This window comes from Leishmania martiniquensis, chromosome 31, assembly GCF_017916325.1.
Source record: "Leishmania martiniquensis isolate LSCM1 chromosome 31, whole genome shotgun sequence".
Taxonomy (NCBI): Eukaryota; Euglenozoa; class Kinetoplastea; order Trypanosomatida; family Trypanosomatidae; genus Leishmania; species Leishmania martiniquensis.
In genome coordinates this window covers 1,284,072-1,300,916 of record NC_090166.1, presented here as the reverse complement: position 1 = coordinate 1,300,916, position 16,845 = coordinate 1,284,072, and the positions used below count along the sequence as shown (strand labels likewise).

General features: G+C 59.3%; 4 protein-coding genes across 4 annotated transcripts; all 4 read left to right on the top strand.

Annotated features, from left to right (window-relative positions):
- Window positions 1–1,110: 1,110 nt before the first annotated feature.
- LSCM1_01559 (uncharacterized protein) lies at window positions 1,111–2,601 on the top strand (the record flags this gene model as incomplete). The annotated part of the gene is made up of 1 exon (XM_067319165.1): window positions 1,111–2,601. One exon carries the CDS (start codon window positions 1,111–1,113, stop codon window positions 2,599–2,601), a length of 1,491 nt encoding a protein of 496 aa, XP_067176444.1.
- Window positions 2,602–5,229: 2,628 nt separating this feature from the next.
- LSCM1_01558 (uncharacterized protein) lies at window positions 5,230–6,324 on the top strand (the record flags this gene model as incomplete). Its single annotated transcript, XM_067319164.1, has 1 exon — window positions 5,230–6,324. One exon carries the CDS (start codon window positions 5,230–5,232, stop codon window positions 6,322–6,324), a length of 1,095 nt encoding a protein of 364 aa, XP_067176443.1.
- A 2,976-nt stretch (window positions 6,325–9,300) lies between these two features.
- On the top strand, window positions 9,301–9,909 carry LSCM1_01557 (uncharacterized protein; the record flags this gene model as incomplete). The annotated part of the gene is made up of 1 exon (XM_067319163.1): window positions 9,301–9,909. One exon carries the CDS (start codon window positions 9,301–9,303, stop codon window positions 9,907–9,909), a length of 609 nt encoding a protein of 202 aa, XP_067176442.1.
- Window positions 9,910–13,534: 3,625 nt separating this feature from the next.
- Window positions 13,535–14,200, top strand: LSCM1_01556 (uncharacterized protein; the record flags this gene model as incomplete). Its single annotated transcript, XM_067319162.1, has 1 exon — window positions 13,535–14,200. One exon carries the CDS (start codon window positions 13,535–13,537, stop codon window positions 14,198–14,200), a length of 666 nt encoding a protein of 221 aa, XP_067176441.1.
- Between the last annotated feature and the right edge of the window lie 2,645 nt (window positions 14,201–16,845).

The window sequence follows — 16,845 nt, the reverse complement described above, 5'->3', positions numbered from 1 at the left end:
AGTGGAAAGATGTTTGGCTCGTGGCGGCGCAAAGGTATCCGCACTTAAACCATAGCAAGAAGGAGAGGGGCCTGACGCTGCCGCTGCTCTTGCAAGCTCTGAGCGCCACGTGGACGATGCTTGAGCGTGCTTGACGCTTTGCATGCTCGCACCAAGACGCGAGTCTTATGCTCACTGAACCGAACGCGTCTGCAACTCGGCTGGGACCTGTGCAATGGCGCTCCTGTCGAACAACGCGGCCACACAAAGCGGCTCGAAGAGGAACTTCACAGCGTTCACATCTTCCGCAGACTCCCCTCTTTCTCCTCCTCTCTCTCTCTCGCTTCCTCTCGGTGGCTGTCCTCCTACTCCTCGCGTCACACCCACGCCGGGTAGAAGGCACGCGCACACCAACGCATCGAGAAGGCCTTTGAGCATCGCCCCGCTCCTCTCTTTCAGCGACTTGAATCATCTCCCATCGTGTGTGACGCCGTGCACGTTATCTCTTCTCTACCCCGCCCCCCCTCCCTTCCCATCCATAGCACCTCTTCCAGGGCTACGCAACACTCCCTCTCCACACACACACACAACACCTCTCAGCCAACGTGAAGGAGGTTTCAGAGTCTCTGCCTTTTGGGCTCTTCGGGTCAGCAACGTGCGCACTCCGCCCGACGACGCGCGAGGCACCTCGCCTCTTCTTTTGCTCTCTGCTTTATTAGAAAAAAAAACGTCCACACACACACACACACACAAAAGGGCGGGGCTGATCGCTCGCGCCGGTGTCTCCGTCTTCGCTACCGATAACACTTTTCTCCCTCTTTTTTTTATTTTTGCCTTGTTGGCCTGGCTCCGTCCGGCTCGCTCTTCTTTCTGTTTTTTTTTGTTTTTCTGCTTGTTCGTAAAGTCGGCTGCGTTGGCCAAATATATATTTTACGCTCACCAACCCACGCCTCACTACTTTTCGTATCGACCCCCAGCAGCGATCAGCAGGAGACGAGCGCCTGGCATACCGCACTCGGTGGCACATTCAGCGGAAGCGGACGCATACTTCTGTCACATCGCCGAATAGCAGCCAGAAAAGAAAAAAAGGAAGCATTACCCGGTCACCTCACGACCGTGCTCAACGTCACCATGCTCATCATACCCGTCGAGAAGCGAGGAAAGTACGCGAAGGACACGACATTGAGATTTTGCTGCTTTGACCCAACGTCGCGGATGGTCTATCTGAGCGATAAGCGGTCGAAGAAAATGTGCTGGAAGCATCGCATGAGGGTGTACGCGGTGGTTCCTTGCTGCATGAGCACAAGCCCAGAAATGAACTACCGCCAGCATGACTTTGACGCGAAAGACTTGCTATCTGTCACTATCTTTGGCGTTTCCGGCTCGAGACTGGACAGCGACGACCCAGAGACGCAGTCAGAGCTGCAACGGCTTCCCAAGCTGCTCAGCGAAAGCATGAACGAGTTCGAATCCACGAGCGGCTCCGTCGTGGGAGGGCAGGAAGTGTCGTCAGTATCGGAGGCGTCTGTCAGCAATATAGACGAGGGGAGCTTTTTCGGTAAAGATCAGGATAGTTGGCTACTGAAGTGCTTCCACTACCGCTCTATGGAAAGCCTGGTCGCACTGATTCTCGACGCGCTGGTGGCGGATGGCTTGCGCTATCCCGTTCTCGGCGGCATCCGCAACGGGCGCGACCCTCGCAACGGGCTGCGACTGGCAAGCATTCCTCTCTACCTTCAGGTAGCCTTCCGTAGGTTACTTGGTACCATCGTGTACACCTGCCTTCACGGCATTCTGTGTGGGTTAACCTCGCGCGGAAGCGTACGCATCATGGCGCCCCACGTGTACCTTTGCATCACGGACGAAGAGCTTCTTTTCGTGGCAGAAAACGGCGCCGTGAAGCGCCTGCTGCCGCTCACCTCGCTTGAGGCGATCGAGTACAGTGGCCCACCCGTCAATAGTGCCGCTCCTGCAGGAAGTAACAACCCTTGTGCGTCCTCCTTTCTATCGCAGTATATGCCGTTCGCAGCCTTTCTCACAAGAGGCAACCCCGCCGACGTTCTCTTCGCTCTCTCCAATCCTTTCATGGACGAGAACGGCGACTGCTCTCCCTCCTTGGCGAAGGTCATGCCGCAACTGAGTGCGGGGAAAGAGATGGGAAACGTGCTGCAAGTCGTGCGCACCCTCTCGGCTACTATGCGGTCCGGCACCGGGCCCGCCAACAACGCCAACGGATCTGGCGCGGAGAGAAGCGGGGGCAATGCCCGCAGCAGCGTGCATTGCGTGAATGATCCCTTTGCCGACGACGCCTCTCCTAACAGCGGCACCACTCCCCCGAATTCATCGAGCGTCAATGTTGTCACGCTGCCATTCGATCAGGGCCTGGGGGACTACATAAAGCTCTTTCGCCAGAAGCACGGTCGCGCGTTCAAGTGGACGACGCTGTCTGGGGGACAAGAACTGGTACCCAAGGCAAGCATCGCGGCCGAGGTGGCAAAATCGTGTGATATGCGTACACCTGCACGTCACAGCCTCACACAACGACCCGAATTTCTTTCGTTTTACTACGGCTCTGAACTTCTTGCAAAGGAGGCTCAGGAGGAGAGTGGAGAGGCGCAGTGAGCGTCGCCAGCGAGTCTCTCGAGGGGCCGGGAAGTGTCGTTCTCGAGCCACTGTTGAATTTGAGGTGTGCGCAGTGGATGTTTTGCCACCGCAGCAGCCGGCGTCGTTCATTTCTATGCTTAACAACATGTCAGTGCCTGACTGAATCGTTTCACTGGCGACTGCTCGCAAGACAATGCGACCGGTATCGAGCGCTGCCAAGTGTGTGTGTGTGTGCCATGACCCGAGCATATGCGTCGTGACGTCTTGTCCTTCTCCGTTTCTTTTCGGATCTCTTCCAATGAAGCGCGTTTTTCCTCTCTCCCCCCTCTCTCTTACCCCCCCCCCGTTCTTTTTCGTGCTGATGCGTGCATGTCTGCATTACTCATCGTCTCCGTTATGGCACGTGGCCTGCACAGACTTCTTCTCCCTCCCCCCTTCCCCCTCTCTCCCTTGTCTTATCGGTTGGATCGCACGGTCTAAACATTATAAAGAGGTGGATTCCTGCGAAAAGTTTTCTTCATGGCAGAGCAAGAGGAATACACATAATACACTTCTGGCGATACACCTGCGCTATGGGAAGGGCGCAGTGAACTCGTGTTCCCCGTCGCCAGGAGCACCCGCCCCCTCAGCTCATGCGTTCCCACTAGAGCGGCCATGGGTGGTAGCTGCAGGGGTGGTGGTGCTGACAGTTGTGACACACTCCGTGACACGCCCGCTGCGGCTGGTGTGTCACCCAGGCAATGCGCCGTGGACGCATATGAATCGAGTGACTTCGTGCGATGGATTCTATGCACTGCACCGCACTCTTGCCCCACCCCACCGTCGACACCTGTGCTCTTCTCCGGCCGCCTCTCTCTCTTCGTAGACACCCCTTCGCCTTGATACGACGCGCAGAATCTAAATGTCCAAGTCACTCCCTCCCCCTCTCCAAATATCGGCAGCTCCCTTGTCTCGGAACAACACACACAGGCCGCTAAATATCACGATGCCACGCTACGGAACCTACCTTCAGCCCCCCCAGTAGGGAAAGAACTCTCACCGAGCTCCAACTGCTTCCGGATGCGTTCCCACTGCCATCGCCTAGCGGACGCCACAACCTTGAAGATGCACACGCCCCGCCTAGCACCTGCGCATCGTTTTGATGTAAAGGCTCTGTGGGGCGCGTGAGCCGCAATAACGCGCACCAAACCTACTACGAGTGCACGACATCATCGCGTACAGTATGAGCGCACTCGCCATCATGCGAATTGTGCATCATCGTCAGAAGCGGCCGCAAAAGACGTCCTCCTCTAAGGCCTATCAGCGGCCCTACGGCGCTCGCTCCTTTGACCTCTGAAATTCTCTTTCCACATGCCGTTTTCCCACCCGGTCAACCTCTTCCCTCCCCGCCCGGCCATCTGTGCCGCCGACGCTTGTGCGACGTCGCCCCGTACCCTCTCGCTCTGCCCTGCCGCGTCTCGGTGTGCATTTGTTCTCGTTGTGGGGGACGCTGTCGTGCCTCACTGCAGACCATCGTGTGCTGCCGCCCGTGACGGCACAGGATGGCGTGCCGCTCCATGGGTAGATGGCGGCGTTGTCGCAGTCTGTGACGCACGCGTGCGCGTGTCAGAGGCCTTTTTCTCCTCGCCTCATATATCCGCTCCCGCACTCTCTTTGCCTCTTTCACCTTTGCCCCTGTGGCATGGGAGCGTGGCGCATTTGGCCTGCGCGTCCTCGCGTTGGTCCCTCAGCCATCGGGTGAGCGGTTGGGCCGCCCGCTGCGGAGACCTGTGCGCCTCTCTCACTGTGTCGCCCGTTCGCTTCACATGGCGGTGCTGAGGGTTTTCCGCCCACGTGTGGGTGCGTGCGCCTGCGGGGCCCTCTCATGCCCAATCCGGCATCTTCTGCGCACCTGCCCCTCCTCCTCTCGCTTTCTTCTGCGCTGCTGTCCGCATGGGGCGCTGCACGTGGCGCCGCCTGCTGCACGCTCTGAAGCGATGGGAAGGGGAGAGAGGGGGAGGTGAGGCTGCAGGCTCCGCGCCACTCCGGGGAAGTGACGGACGGTGTCTGGTTGCAGGCAGACCTCTTGAGAGCGTGTGCGTGCGCGCCTCTGCCAATCATCTCCCCCCACTTCCCTCCCCGTCATCACTGACGCACAAGCGGCACTTCTTCCCTCCGCCGAGCTCACCTGCGGCGTCTGGAGGCTCAGCCGCGGGTCACTCGACTCCCACCCGCTCGGCCCTTTCCGCTTCGGTGGCGTGCGGGCCCCCTCTGCACACTTTTGTGGCTGCGCATCGTTTCCGATGTGCCCGGAAAGGCTTGCAGCGCACCGTGATAGCTGTCGCCGTGTCTTTGCCGGCCTACTGCGACGCTTACGCGTTGGGGGCGGGGCAGGTGTAATGATAGGCACAGGCTGCACATTCCCGCCTCTTCCTGTCTCTCGCGCGCTCTCGTATGGATGACTGCCATCGCCCATCCTTCCCTTCGTTTCATACCCGCCCAGAGGCGTTTTGGTGTTCTCCTCAGCGCAGTCGTCCGCTACCACCTGGCGCGCACCCCACTGTCGACTGCTCCCTCGCCTGCCGCTGTGATTTCCCTCTGCTCACTCTCCCGCCATACCCCCTTCCCCCCCCACACACACATACACACAGCACCCGTGAGTAAAGCATGAAGCAGTGGTCCTCCTTCGCGCCTGCGTGCATCGCCGCAGTGTTCCTTGCCGTGACGGCGCTCGCCGCCTCCGCCAGTGCAGCCGGTCCTCTGGCGAAGGGCGGCGAGTCGACCATCTCGGACACGTCTCTGTCCGCCTACGACTACTCCCTCGCTTGGAAAGCGCTGCACTTCTCCAAGTCTGCCTACTGCGAGCTGTCGAATGTGAAGAGCTGGAACTGTGGCGAGGCGTGCACCATCTCCTCTTCGAACTTTGAGGTGTTCGACATCTACGACGACTACTGGGCTGGTACCTTCGGCTACAGCGGCATCGACCACGAGGCGAAGCACATCGTCGCTGTCTTCCGCGGCACGTCCAACTCCGCGAATTGGCTGCACAACTTCGACTTCTGGTCCACGCAGTATCCGAACACCAACTGCCAGTCATACTGCAGGGTGCACCGCGGCTTCTACAATGCGTACAGCAGCCTTCGCACGAAGCTGATCCAAGATCTGCTCGAGCTGCATAAGCAGCATCCTTCCTACACCTTCCTCCTCACCGGCCACTCCCTCGGTGGTGCCATGGCCCTGCTTGGCGCCCTTGACCTCGCCACCGGAAATTTGTTGGAGGAGGGGGTGCTGGACAGCGATGCGCAGGGCTACCTTGAAGCTCTGCGGCTGTTGCGTGGTCCGCTGCTGGAGCTCTACACCTTTGGTGAGCCACGTGTAGGCAATCATGCCTTTTCGACGTGGTCTAAGTCTGTGTTGATGAGGCAGCGACAGTATCGCGTCACCCACGGGAGAGATCCAGTGCCGCACCTGCCACCACAACTGTTCGGCTACTTGCATGTGCCGCAGGAGGTGTGGTACCCGAAGGAGGATAGCACCATTCATTTGTGCCAGGAGACCGACGATGACGAGGATCCGAACTGCAGTAACAGCGTTTACGCTGTCAGTGTGCCAGACCATCTCCTCTATCTCGGTATCTGCACACAATGCGAGTGCACGGCGGCGGTGATGGATGAGATTATGAACTATACGCTGCCACCGGAGCTGTATGCTGTTCTTGCCCTTGACCACGCCATGATCAGCCGCCGACACAAAAGGCGCTGAGCTCTCGCTTTATCAGCCCAACAATGACGTACGCGGCTGCGCTTTTTCTTTTCTCTCTCCTGGTTGCTATATTTGCCACATTTGCTTAACTGGCAACACTTTTTCAGTGAAAAGCACTTTTTGTTTACGCGCATTATTCTGTGGAGCCACGTTGCCGCGGACGTGCGTGTGTGAGTGCCTGCGTGATACCCTGCAGCGCACCATCCGCGCAACGGCAAACGCTCATGAGCAGACTCTCTCCGGCTCCTGTCCGGTGTCTGACTACGTGCAAGACCCACCAAATTCTTCTGTGGCCGACACCTTTCTGCATTTCTGTATCTTCTTTACATCGAGTGTCTCGCAGCTTCGGCTTTTCTTCCCACTATTGAACGGCCTAAGGCACCTCTTGTTGCGCACGACAGCCGTATACAATGCAGTTGTATCATGAGTGGCCGGCCCTCTAGGCGCGCTCTCTCTCTATATATCTCCTCTGTGATCTCCTCATCTTGGGTATCGCTTCTGCTGGCACTTCTCTGCCTTGCGGAGGGTCGCTAGGGCCCTTCTCTTTATTCCGTTCCCAAAGTGCATCCAGGCGCACCCGTGCGCTGCGCTTCTCTTTCGACTCTCTCTCGGGCAAAAACATATGCGGAACAAACTGAACCCAAGGGACACGCGCTGGCGCCTCTGCTGCCGATGCCGCTGGGAGCAGAGCAGGCCCTCGAACGATGTGTGCGCTGCCAGCGGGAAGAATCTGGCGGCGGCACCTCTCCATCTCCTTGCGCGGTTGTCTCGGTCTCGGTACGCCGCGGTTTTGGTGTCTCGTGGCAGCCTGTCCTCACCGCCAGGCTCTCCCTGTCTCTCGCTGCCTCTGTCGCTCTCTCTTACGCCCGCGCCTTTATGCGCTGCTGACCCCTCAATAGCTGGATGGAACCAGCACCGCGTGCATCCTCATGAAGGACAAGGAGCCGCACCCTCACACCCTCACTCGCCCCTCCCCTTCTTCTATCCCATCTTCTTCGAGGCGGCATGGCCTGCACTGTCACTTTGGCAGCGATCCACGACCCACTCCCCCCTCGTCGTCCTCTGCTCTTCAGCCCCCTTATGCTGTTGGCGATCGGCGGCGTGGGCGGCTCGGCGGTGATGCCTCACCCCCCCGTGCCATTTCGCGCTCGGTCTTTTTTGTCTGCCTACGGCCGTGCTAGAGCTCGCAGGCTGCGATCAGGGCTGCCTCCACTGCACCAGCTGGTCGGCTCGCGTTCTCGCGCTTGCCGCGCTGACGGGAGCGGTGATGCTGAGCTGCGCGGGCCGACCCAAAGTCTTTCGGTGTCACGCAATGCGTGCGCTTCCGCAGGGGCGAAAGCTTGCGCTGCAGACTGAGCAGGCCCGGCATGCACTCCGGCGAGGCGTTGGCGCGTCGATTATCGGAAGCGGGCGAGGGAGGCGACGGCTTGCGGGTGGTGGCGCTGCAGCGTCGCATCTGTGCGTTGCGACTGCCTCTCCCTAGTCGCGTCTGCTCGACGTCGCCTGGCGTGTACGCCACCAAAGCGCCGTTCGCAACACTGTTCTTCTGTCTCGGCGACTTCGAGCCCGCAGCGACGGCGGCGGCATGCGGCGCTGCGCGACTCGAGTGCACGCGTTTCGTGGGCGGTTTGGTGTGTGCGCATGCGCCTCTTTGCTGCTTTTGTCTGTGTAGGTGCAGGCCCTCCCTCCCCCTCGACTCTCTGCCTCGCCGCCGTCCAAGCGCTCCCTTTTCTCTTTCCGCGTGGGCGTCTCGCACGCCCCACCCCTCTCGCTCACTGCTATCTCGTATGGGGTGCCGCCATCCGCGCACCTCACATTTATTTCGTTTCCCCTCCTGTCCGCCCCGCTCTCCGCTCCCTGCCCCTTTCGTGCTTCTTGTTGCTCGGTTACCTCCGTGCCGCTTCCTCGCACGTGCGCCCTTCTCTCCTGAACATGAGTGTGTGTGTGTGTGCACTGCTGCTGCTGGTAGTCCAGGGTGCGACGCCTTGTCTCCTCCGGCTGCGGCGCGTGTGGCGAGGACTCATCCGACTCCGCGTGTGTGCTCGTGCCGCGGAGGAGCGGTGAAGGCACGCGTCAAGGATCAGCCGAGCCTGGGCAATCTGCCTCGAGCTGCGCCGCATTCACTTGCGCGAGCGTAGCCTGCAGGCGGGTGCCGCGGGGGACAGGGTGACTGGCGAGAAGAAGAGAGATGCCGACATGCCCTGCTCTCCTGGTCTTTATTGTTTCAGAGCTAACGCGTATGTTGTGTGGTGCTCCCTGGCAGGGGGGGAGCGGGTGGCGCGCAGGGAGCAGGCGTGCAATGCGGAGTGGGGTGACGCCGCACTCCAAGGGCCTCTTCACCCGCGTGCTCCCCCTCCCCGTACCGTTGCCCTCCTCTCGCCCTTCGCGATGGTTTCCACACTCTCTGGCGCGTCTCGTCGCGCCTGGTAGCAGAGAAGCGCTGCGGTCGGTGAGCCGCGTGGACGCCCGTTACCATGGATGTATCTGTCAGCTCGTTTCCGCGATCCGAACTCTCTCGAGCGGTGCGAGTGGGGCGGGGGGAGTGCGTGGGCTGTGCCCTGATGGCGGGGAAAGGGTGAAGGCGTGTCCTCTCAGCTGCTCTCACCTTAGCGAAAACGATGCAAAAGAGGCAGACAACATTGACGCCGCTTCCAAGCCACGGCGCCGATGCCCCGTCCCCGTGGAAGCAGCCGAGGAAGGGCACATGCGCTGGATGGCAGCGCGAACCTTGTGGGTGTGCTCTTTCTTTTTGCGGTACGCTGGAGTACGGAGTAAATCTCGCGTGGACTCGAGCTTCGGTTATTTGGCCCTATTTTTGTCTTGCCTCCCTCTCCCATGATCTGTAAGGCTCTCTGCTTCAGGAGAGTGTAGAAGACGTTGTATACGAGCATTGGTGCTCACCACTCACCCACACACAGACACACCTGACCGCTGCACTTTGTCGGCTTACGAAAGTAGCTGCGGTCCTTGCGAGGAATGGAAGAATTCAACGTGTACAAGAGGGGCACCGTGAAGGCGAGCAAGTGGACGACGCGCGTTCTATCGGTTCACTCTCATCTCGCTATTGCCGCTATCACAAGTCGTGACGCCCCAAAGGACAAGTTCTATCAGTGCATGCGTGTTTCCTGCGTTCATATGTGGCCGCAGTACAAGCAGAAGCACGTCAAGGAGGACTTCGATTCGATGGCGGTGAAGCTGACGGTGCGCATCAAAGGAACCCCTGCGAAGATTGGGGTGCGCGAGGAGCGCGGTACCGGGGGCTCAATAAAGATCTACCGGTACACGATGCGCGGACCCGAGGCGACGAAGCACACGTGGATGCTGCGCTTCCGAAACTACGAGGAATTCGAAGGAGCCATGCGCCTCTTTCAAGCGATGAAGCTGAGCGAGCAAAGCTCGTCTGTCACGACATCTGCGGAGACGCGGCGCTCGACGCAAGGAGGTGAGGAAACGACGGTGGATGGCGAGATTGAGGGGCTACTCCCACGCAGCATCATCCCCGGCGACCTAAATGAAGGGCTTGCCCCAATCCGCGAGCATTGGCAGCAGACGAGGCTTAAGAGAGACGAATGTGCCGAGGCTTAAGCGACTAGAAGAGGTGAAGGGATAGCTGCTCGGCCCTTCCCTACGGATCCTCCGTGGACTCCCGCTTGTGTCGATCTGTCCCCCTCCCTTCCGAGCGCCCTGGTGGTGGCTGTGTGCTATCGGATCGTCGCTGACGCTGGTAGAAGGGAGCGAGTCGGACCTCTCCTCGTTTCGCGGTGGAAAAAAAAGGCTGTCAGATATGTCCTTCGTCTCTCGCGTGGCGGTGCCCCTCTCTTTGCAGGTGTGTGTGACTGTGTGTGCGTTTGCCGCTTCAATTTTTGGGGGGTATTTTTTTTGCTTCGTCCGTTCGTTGCCTATGCCTTTCTCCTTGGCTTAAGGCACCCCGCGACTCATGCAGAGTTGCAGGCGGCACACATGCTCGCATGGTGGTGCTCTGCTGCCATCGCGTGTAAAAGCACGTGCGCACACAAGTATGCCATCCTTCACGCTTTGCCTTTTGTCGCTCCCGCAGCCGACGCAGCACCTCATTGGAAAGTGTGCGTGGGATTCCGACAGTCGCCGGTGTGTTGTCAGGAAGAAGTATCTCTCTCTTTCTCTCCCTCTCTTTTTTCTGTTTCGCTGCCAGCATGCCGGCCTTCGTGGCTGCTTTATCACTTCACTCGTCCTTTTTTTTCTGATGCGGCTGCCATCGGCGCGCCCCTCGTCCTCTCCAACGGACCATGTTGGTACGCTCGCCCTTCTTCACCCCTGACGCCTCTTCCGTCATGCGCCATTCGTGTACGGAGGCGGAGTACGCGGCGATTGCTGGACCTCTCCACACGTTCGCCGGTACACATGTCTGCTTGACCTTTTTTTTTGCGTGTCGTGTGTGTGCGTGCCTGCCTCTGTATGCATCTGGCGCATGCAGCGCGCGCGCTCTTCCTTTGACATGTGCGTACGGCTCACAGCTCCAGCGAACAAAGACGCTGCCGGGCATTCGAGACGCCTATGCCGCGTCCAAAGAGGCCTCGATGGGTCTCATGCAGGTTTACTGGAAGGGAGGATGAGGCAAAGGTATGCCTTGCACGATCCTTGGGCAGCCGGAGACTCCTCTGCGTAAAGGGCAGGAAGTCGCCCTGTGTTGTCTTTCGCTGTGTTTCACAGACGCGTTTCACTTTACGGACGCCCTTCTCTGCCTGCCTGTCTCTCTCTTTCCCATCTTTTTCATTTCGCGAGGCTCCTCTCCACCATCCGCCCACTAGTCTCTCCCAATGCTCCGCTCACCCTTACCCCTTCCCCCCTCTGAACGATAGTGCCACTTATCCTTTTGCCCCCGTGTGACTGTGGATGAAGTCGGTACCCCGGTTCCTCTCTCTCTTGATCATGCAGGGCTCCATCTGTTCGCTGTCTGCGGAAGAGTGAAAGGTGCAGCAGCGTCGCCGCCGGAGCTCGACGCACACATTCGAGCGCATTCATCGCATATTCAGTGCCTCTCGATGAGTCCTGTCTCTGCCACGTGTCAGTGTTGCCACTCTCACCAACGAAGGCGCACATGCTGCAAGTAGCAAGCCTCGTGTGCGCAAGGGACACCACAGTTTGTGGCGAGGCAGATCACGGAGGTGCGCGCGTCCACAGAGGGAATGCTGACGCTGCGAGGGGAACGTAAAGTCTGTGCGTCTGTGTCGGAAAAGGTCACCATGGACAGCCAGAGCGCAAGGACGGATCTGCTTTCCAAGGGACCTCACCCTCGGTGCCTGGGGTGCCTGCGTGATCGGCTTTGCACTCTTTGATGCGCAGCTGCTCCGGCAGTTTGCCTCGGTACCGCTCTCACATTTGAGGGCTGCACAAGAGCATGCGGTATTGCCAAAGGAGACGCAGTCGCAGTAAAGCTGCGGCTGCCGACGCACTGCTTCCGCCCTACGCGAGGAAGGAGTGGTCGGTAGCGAAGGCGCAGAGCAGCGCAGGCGGGGCTGGCCATAGCCGCCACAGGAACGTGCAACCGCCCCGCAACGTTAGACCCGCAGCCTCACCATTCTCGGAGATGATCGTACGTGAGGCGCAGTTGCTAACCATCGTCACCGAAGATGAGACTGGGAATCTCAGTTCTATCTCAAAGGAGTGGGCGAGGACGCACATCGGCGTCACAGCAGCGACCCGAGACGCCTTAGAGTCTTCTTCGGCCTCTGTGCCTGTGTCGAACGCGCGTCTTGGAATCTCAGCGCGATGCCAATGGGGAGTAACGAAGACCCTCGCTCAGTGCCTTACAGAATGAGCGCGGAAGGTCTGCCCTCGGCCCCTCTCTGCGAGGCGCTTCAGCGTCTCCTGCCTCTCTCTGGCCTGAGCGGCGAACCCCCCATTTTGCGCCTTTCATTGTCCTGCTCTGTGTGGTGTCCCTCTTTTTTCTTTTTTTCGCTGTTGCATGCACCTTTGCTGCTCCCCCTTTTCTTCATCTGACGCCGCCGCTGCCTTTGCCAGCGATGTGCCATACGCGTCTCACGCGTGAATTTCGCTGTCGATGCTCTCCTTCGTTCAGTTCTGTTTTAGCGCGAGGCGAGAGTGCCGGCGTCCCTGCTCGCAGCTCGCTCTCGTTATGGAAAAGAGAGGTGCCCGGCTTCTGCCCCCTCCTCCTGGTCCACTTCCTTGCGCTCTTCGCGCTTCCCCTTCTGTCTGCCCGCGGGGAGTGGGGAGGCGGACGAGTTGTCGCCGCTTACTTTGCCCCCAAAAGGGGTCACCAATTCAACACGCGCTGTGATAGCCTCTACGGCACTCCTATGTAGTGTGAGATCTTCTGCCGCGCTGAAGCTGTCTGCATGCTCTGCTGCCGCTGCCGCTATATTTGCTGTGGAACAAAAAGGGGAGTGCGCTGCTTCTTCTCTGCACGTTCGCTCGAATCTCTCTTTTTTTCCGCTAGAGGCGCGCGACCCCTGGAAAAGCGAACGTGGTGCATCTATCGGGGCCGTCGTGTGCTACGCAGCAGCCTCTTACCTCCTTCCCTGTTTGCCGCTTTGCTGTTGGCGAAGGTGTGAAGTGACGCCTCGCCTGCTGACAGGTAATCAAATCCCCCGTCTCTTGCGCTGTTGGGCTTTGACCTCTGTCAGCAGCTATAGCACCGTCGAGGCATACATCGCGCCGTTGCGGTGCTCGCCGACTCGTGGCACGGAGCGTTGGCGGTCGGATAAAGACGGCCTCCTCCTCAGCTCTGCTCGCATCGCTGCCGCTGCACGCATCCCTCTTCAGCGCGACGCCTTCTCGCCCTGGTGGATGGAGCGGCCATGGCATCCGTCTCGATGCACTTGCTGTTTTCCTCTACTTGATGCTCATGTCGCCCCCCTTCCCCTCCTCCTCCTCCTCGCTCCTGATGGAGTGTATCTCGACGCACTTGCACGCAAGGAAGACTATCCAACATCGCCCAGTAGTGACTCTTCTCTCACGTTGCGTGCGCCAGCAACCGGCTGTGAAGCCCTCACAGCAGCAGCAGCACCTCACTATCCTCTCACCCCACTCCCTCATTCCCCACCCCATATTGCGTGCGGCGCGCTGTCGAGGTGCGGTCCTGCCTTCTCCCGCTCCCTTTTTCATTGTTCCCTCCCCCCTTTCCCCTGTCATAGCCCGCGTGCACCGTCGCAATCTGCCTCTCCACCCCTTCTCTGCAGTTCTCCTATCCACGTGCCCTACTCGCCTCACCATGCCGAAGGCTGTGCAGTTTTCTGTGCTGAAGCAGGGCTCCTTGGAGTCGGGCAGTTGGACGCAGCGTGTCCTGACGATCGATACGGCGAGCGACACGGTGACCATCAGCCGCAAGCATCATCCGGAGCACGTGCTGTACCACTCCCTGGAGGTCGTACACGTGCAGATGTGGCCTCGGTACAAAGCAAGCGAGATGGCTGGGCATTTTAACTCACTCAAAGCGAAGATGACGCTGCGTATCTTTGGCAAGCAGGTGCCCGTGCCGAAGATGGCGGTAGAGGAGGTGACTGCCGCGGAAGTAGCAGAGATGATTCGTGTACCTGCCGTCCCCTCCGGCATTTCCCTGGATGCCTCCCTGAACATCGAGCGCCCACCGGCTGCAGTGGCGACGCCTTCGCTAAAGGTGAAGCAGCACTCTTCCGCGGCCGCCGCAAGCACAAGCGACGACCTGTGCGACAGCTGGATGATTCGGTTCACCTCGATTGACTCGTACGAGTTGGCTGTGCTGCTGCTCCGCAACATGCGAAACAGTGAGGGGAAGCGCAAGCGATTGTTTGGCGACCACGTCATGTCCGACCTGGAGTGCATAAAAAAGGCGTGGGCGGAGGCGTCTAAAGGCTCGAAGCCCGTAAGCAATGCGCCCCTGGGCCGAAGAGAGCTGTGAAGTGCATCATCCGGTATTCTGAGAGTGCGGGGCGCGGTTGTGTGTCGTGACTCTTTTAGCGGTGCGTGCCCATGAGGGAGAGGCGCCAGCAAGCACAAGCGACCGGCTTTCGGTGGTACTCGTCGCCGCTCAGGTGTGCCTGGAGATGATGGCGCGTGACTTGCTGCCCCTCTTGCGACAGCCGAGCACGTTTCACTGGAGGTCTCCTTTCAGAGCGCCTGAGCCCATGCCTTTGTGGGTAGCCACCTCACGGCTGAGGTTGGCCCGAGAGGATCGCCTGCTGCCATCCGCCTTTTCTTACGATGTTTTCGAGCCCTTTGAAGGCGCTACACAAGGCGCCTTCTCCTCGTGAAGCTGCCGTTCGCGACACCCCCCTCCCTCCCTTACCTCTCTTCCCTCTCTCCTTTCTTCAATGTGTTCATGACTCTCTCTCCCCTCCCCCCTCCCCCACCCCCACGCACACACATGCGCGGATGAAAGCGGTCGTCTCGACACTGTTTTGCGGTTAACGCCGTGCGAAGCGATGGAAGCACCGTCTTTTCCCTGTTGTTCTCCGCCTGCTACTGCACTGCCCCCCCATCCTTCCCATCTTTTGAATCTTCGTATAGCTCCTCTCCTCTATGCCTGTGCGGTCGAACCGCCTCCGCAATCTCTCTCTCTGACTTCTCCTCCTCCTTGCCTCTCTCTGCTGGCGTTGTGCATTGGAGGGCGTTGCGGTGGTGCGATGTGCTCTCTTCCTCATAGAGGAGGGTAGCGCGGAGGGACGCACTTCTGCTTTGCATGCAAAGAAGGTGCGCCCCGCCCCCTCTCCGCGCATCTACCGCGCGCCCTTTCCGATTCCGTCCCCATAGCTCTCTGGGGACGCCTTTGCTCCCTTTCACCCGTGCTTTGTACGTATGTACACCCAAATATGCGTATGTATGCTTACACATATATATATAATGATGTGCTCTCTGCCTTGCTCCACGCAAGGTGTTGCCCAGTGAAGCATTGGCGTTGCTCACGCGTCACATGAGCAGATGCGTGCCTGCCAGCACCCTCTAGCAATGCTTTTTTTCTCTGTGTGTGTGTGTATGTGCCCTCTCATTTATTTTGTATGCCTCCCCCCGCCGCCTCCTTGTCCATCCCATTCTCTTCCCCCCTCTTCTATTTCCTCGCATGCACAGCTGCGCGCCGGCGCGTCTGTTCTGTACGCCCCCTCTCGCGATCATTCATACCCACTCCCCTGCCCTCCCCCTCCCTCCCCCCGCCATGCGTGAAGTTCCTTGGCACACATCCTCGACCCTTCCCTTCTCCTCTCCCTCCCGTCTCGCACAGGGAGCCCCGCCTCTGGCCTTCCTCTCGGTTTCCCCTTCAGTCCATCCCCTCCTCACTGTCCTTCTCCACCCCTCTTCTCTCTCCCGAATCCCCTCTTCACCATTGCAAGTTGGCCCTTCTCCGGGTGCCGCGGCGAAACGCCTTCGAAGGGACAAACAAAATGTGTGCGCACATCGCGTGGTCATCTTTGCTCTTCTTCCGTCTTCCACCCACCCCCCACCCACCCCTACCCTCGCGTAAGCCGTCGCTGCCCCTTTCCCTGTACCGTACGCACTGCTGCTCCCTCCCCCACACCACGACAACGTACGGCGTCTCATTTGTTTCTCCGCACCACCTCCTCCTCCTCCTCGCATCGTACTCTTACACTCATTCTGCACGGACCGCCACGCAAGGCGGCAGTGTCTGGAAGGGCAGCGACTGCCGAAGAAGAGCGTGTTTCGGCAAGAAGGGTGGCGGTGGTGGGAATGCCGGCGCGAGCGCCAACGAACGGCGCCACCCTTCCTCGGCTGCATGTGCCCTCTCTCTTCCCGCTCTCCAGAACGCCCACGGTCCTTTCGCCGGCGGCCACCGGGCGTACTCCCCTCCCAGCCAACTTCTGACACATCCAGCACAGCCATCACACAGCGAAGGGGCACAACCTCCTCTCGCCTCATTTCGGTTGCGACTCGCTTCTTTTTTTCTCTTGAGAGGGAAGGACCATCAAACGGTGCAGTGCGTATCCGACCTTGACTCGCCTGTGTGTCTGGAGCGTCTCCGATGGGGCGCTCCCAAACAAAAGGGGGGAGGGGGAACACATGTAAACGACAAACATGTGTTTACCTCAAGTCAAATATGTGTAGGAAAAAAAAAGCAGCGAAGGGAACTTCCGACAGGCCTGTGCGACCACAAAGCTCCGTCTGGGGTCTTGTGCTGCACAGAGTAGACCTGTGCGCGCCGTGTATCCAACAAGGGTAAAGCTTGGAGTCGCTTGGCTTTGCGGGGTGGATGGGGTGATGACAGAGCATGAGATATCCTCCGCGCTCAGCGAGCCGCACTGGACTGCTTCACGTGTTCTATGCCTATGCCCAACCATCAGTGCCATTCTTTCCCCCCACCACACACACACACGCACGCACCATACACTTACAAACGCTACACAAATAAGGACATGCTGAGACGCAGCGTACCCGCCGCTTGATCCGCCTTCTTCCAACGCCTTACCCCCTCCCCCTCCCTCCCCATCACTAGCTCGACCACAGATCATCACGCTTGTCCCTCGTGGAATCGCCTGCCTCACCAGCACTTTCGCGAAGAGTGACCGGGAAGCAGCGCCCAGGTGTCTCCTCGGC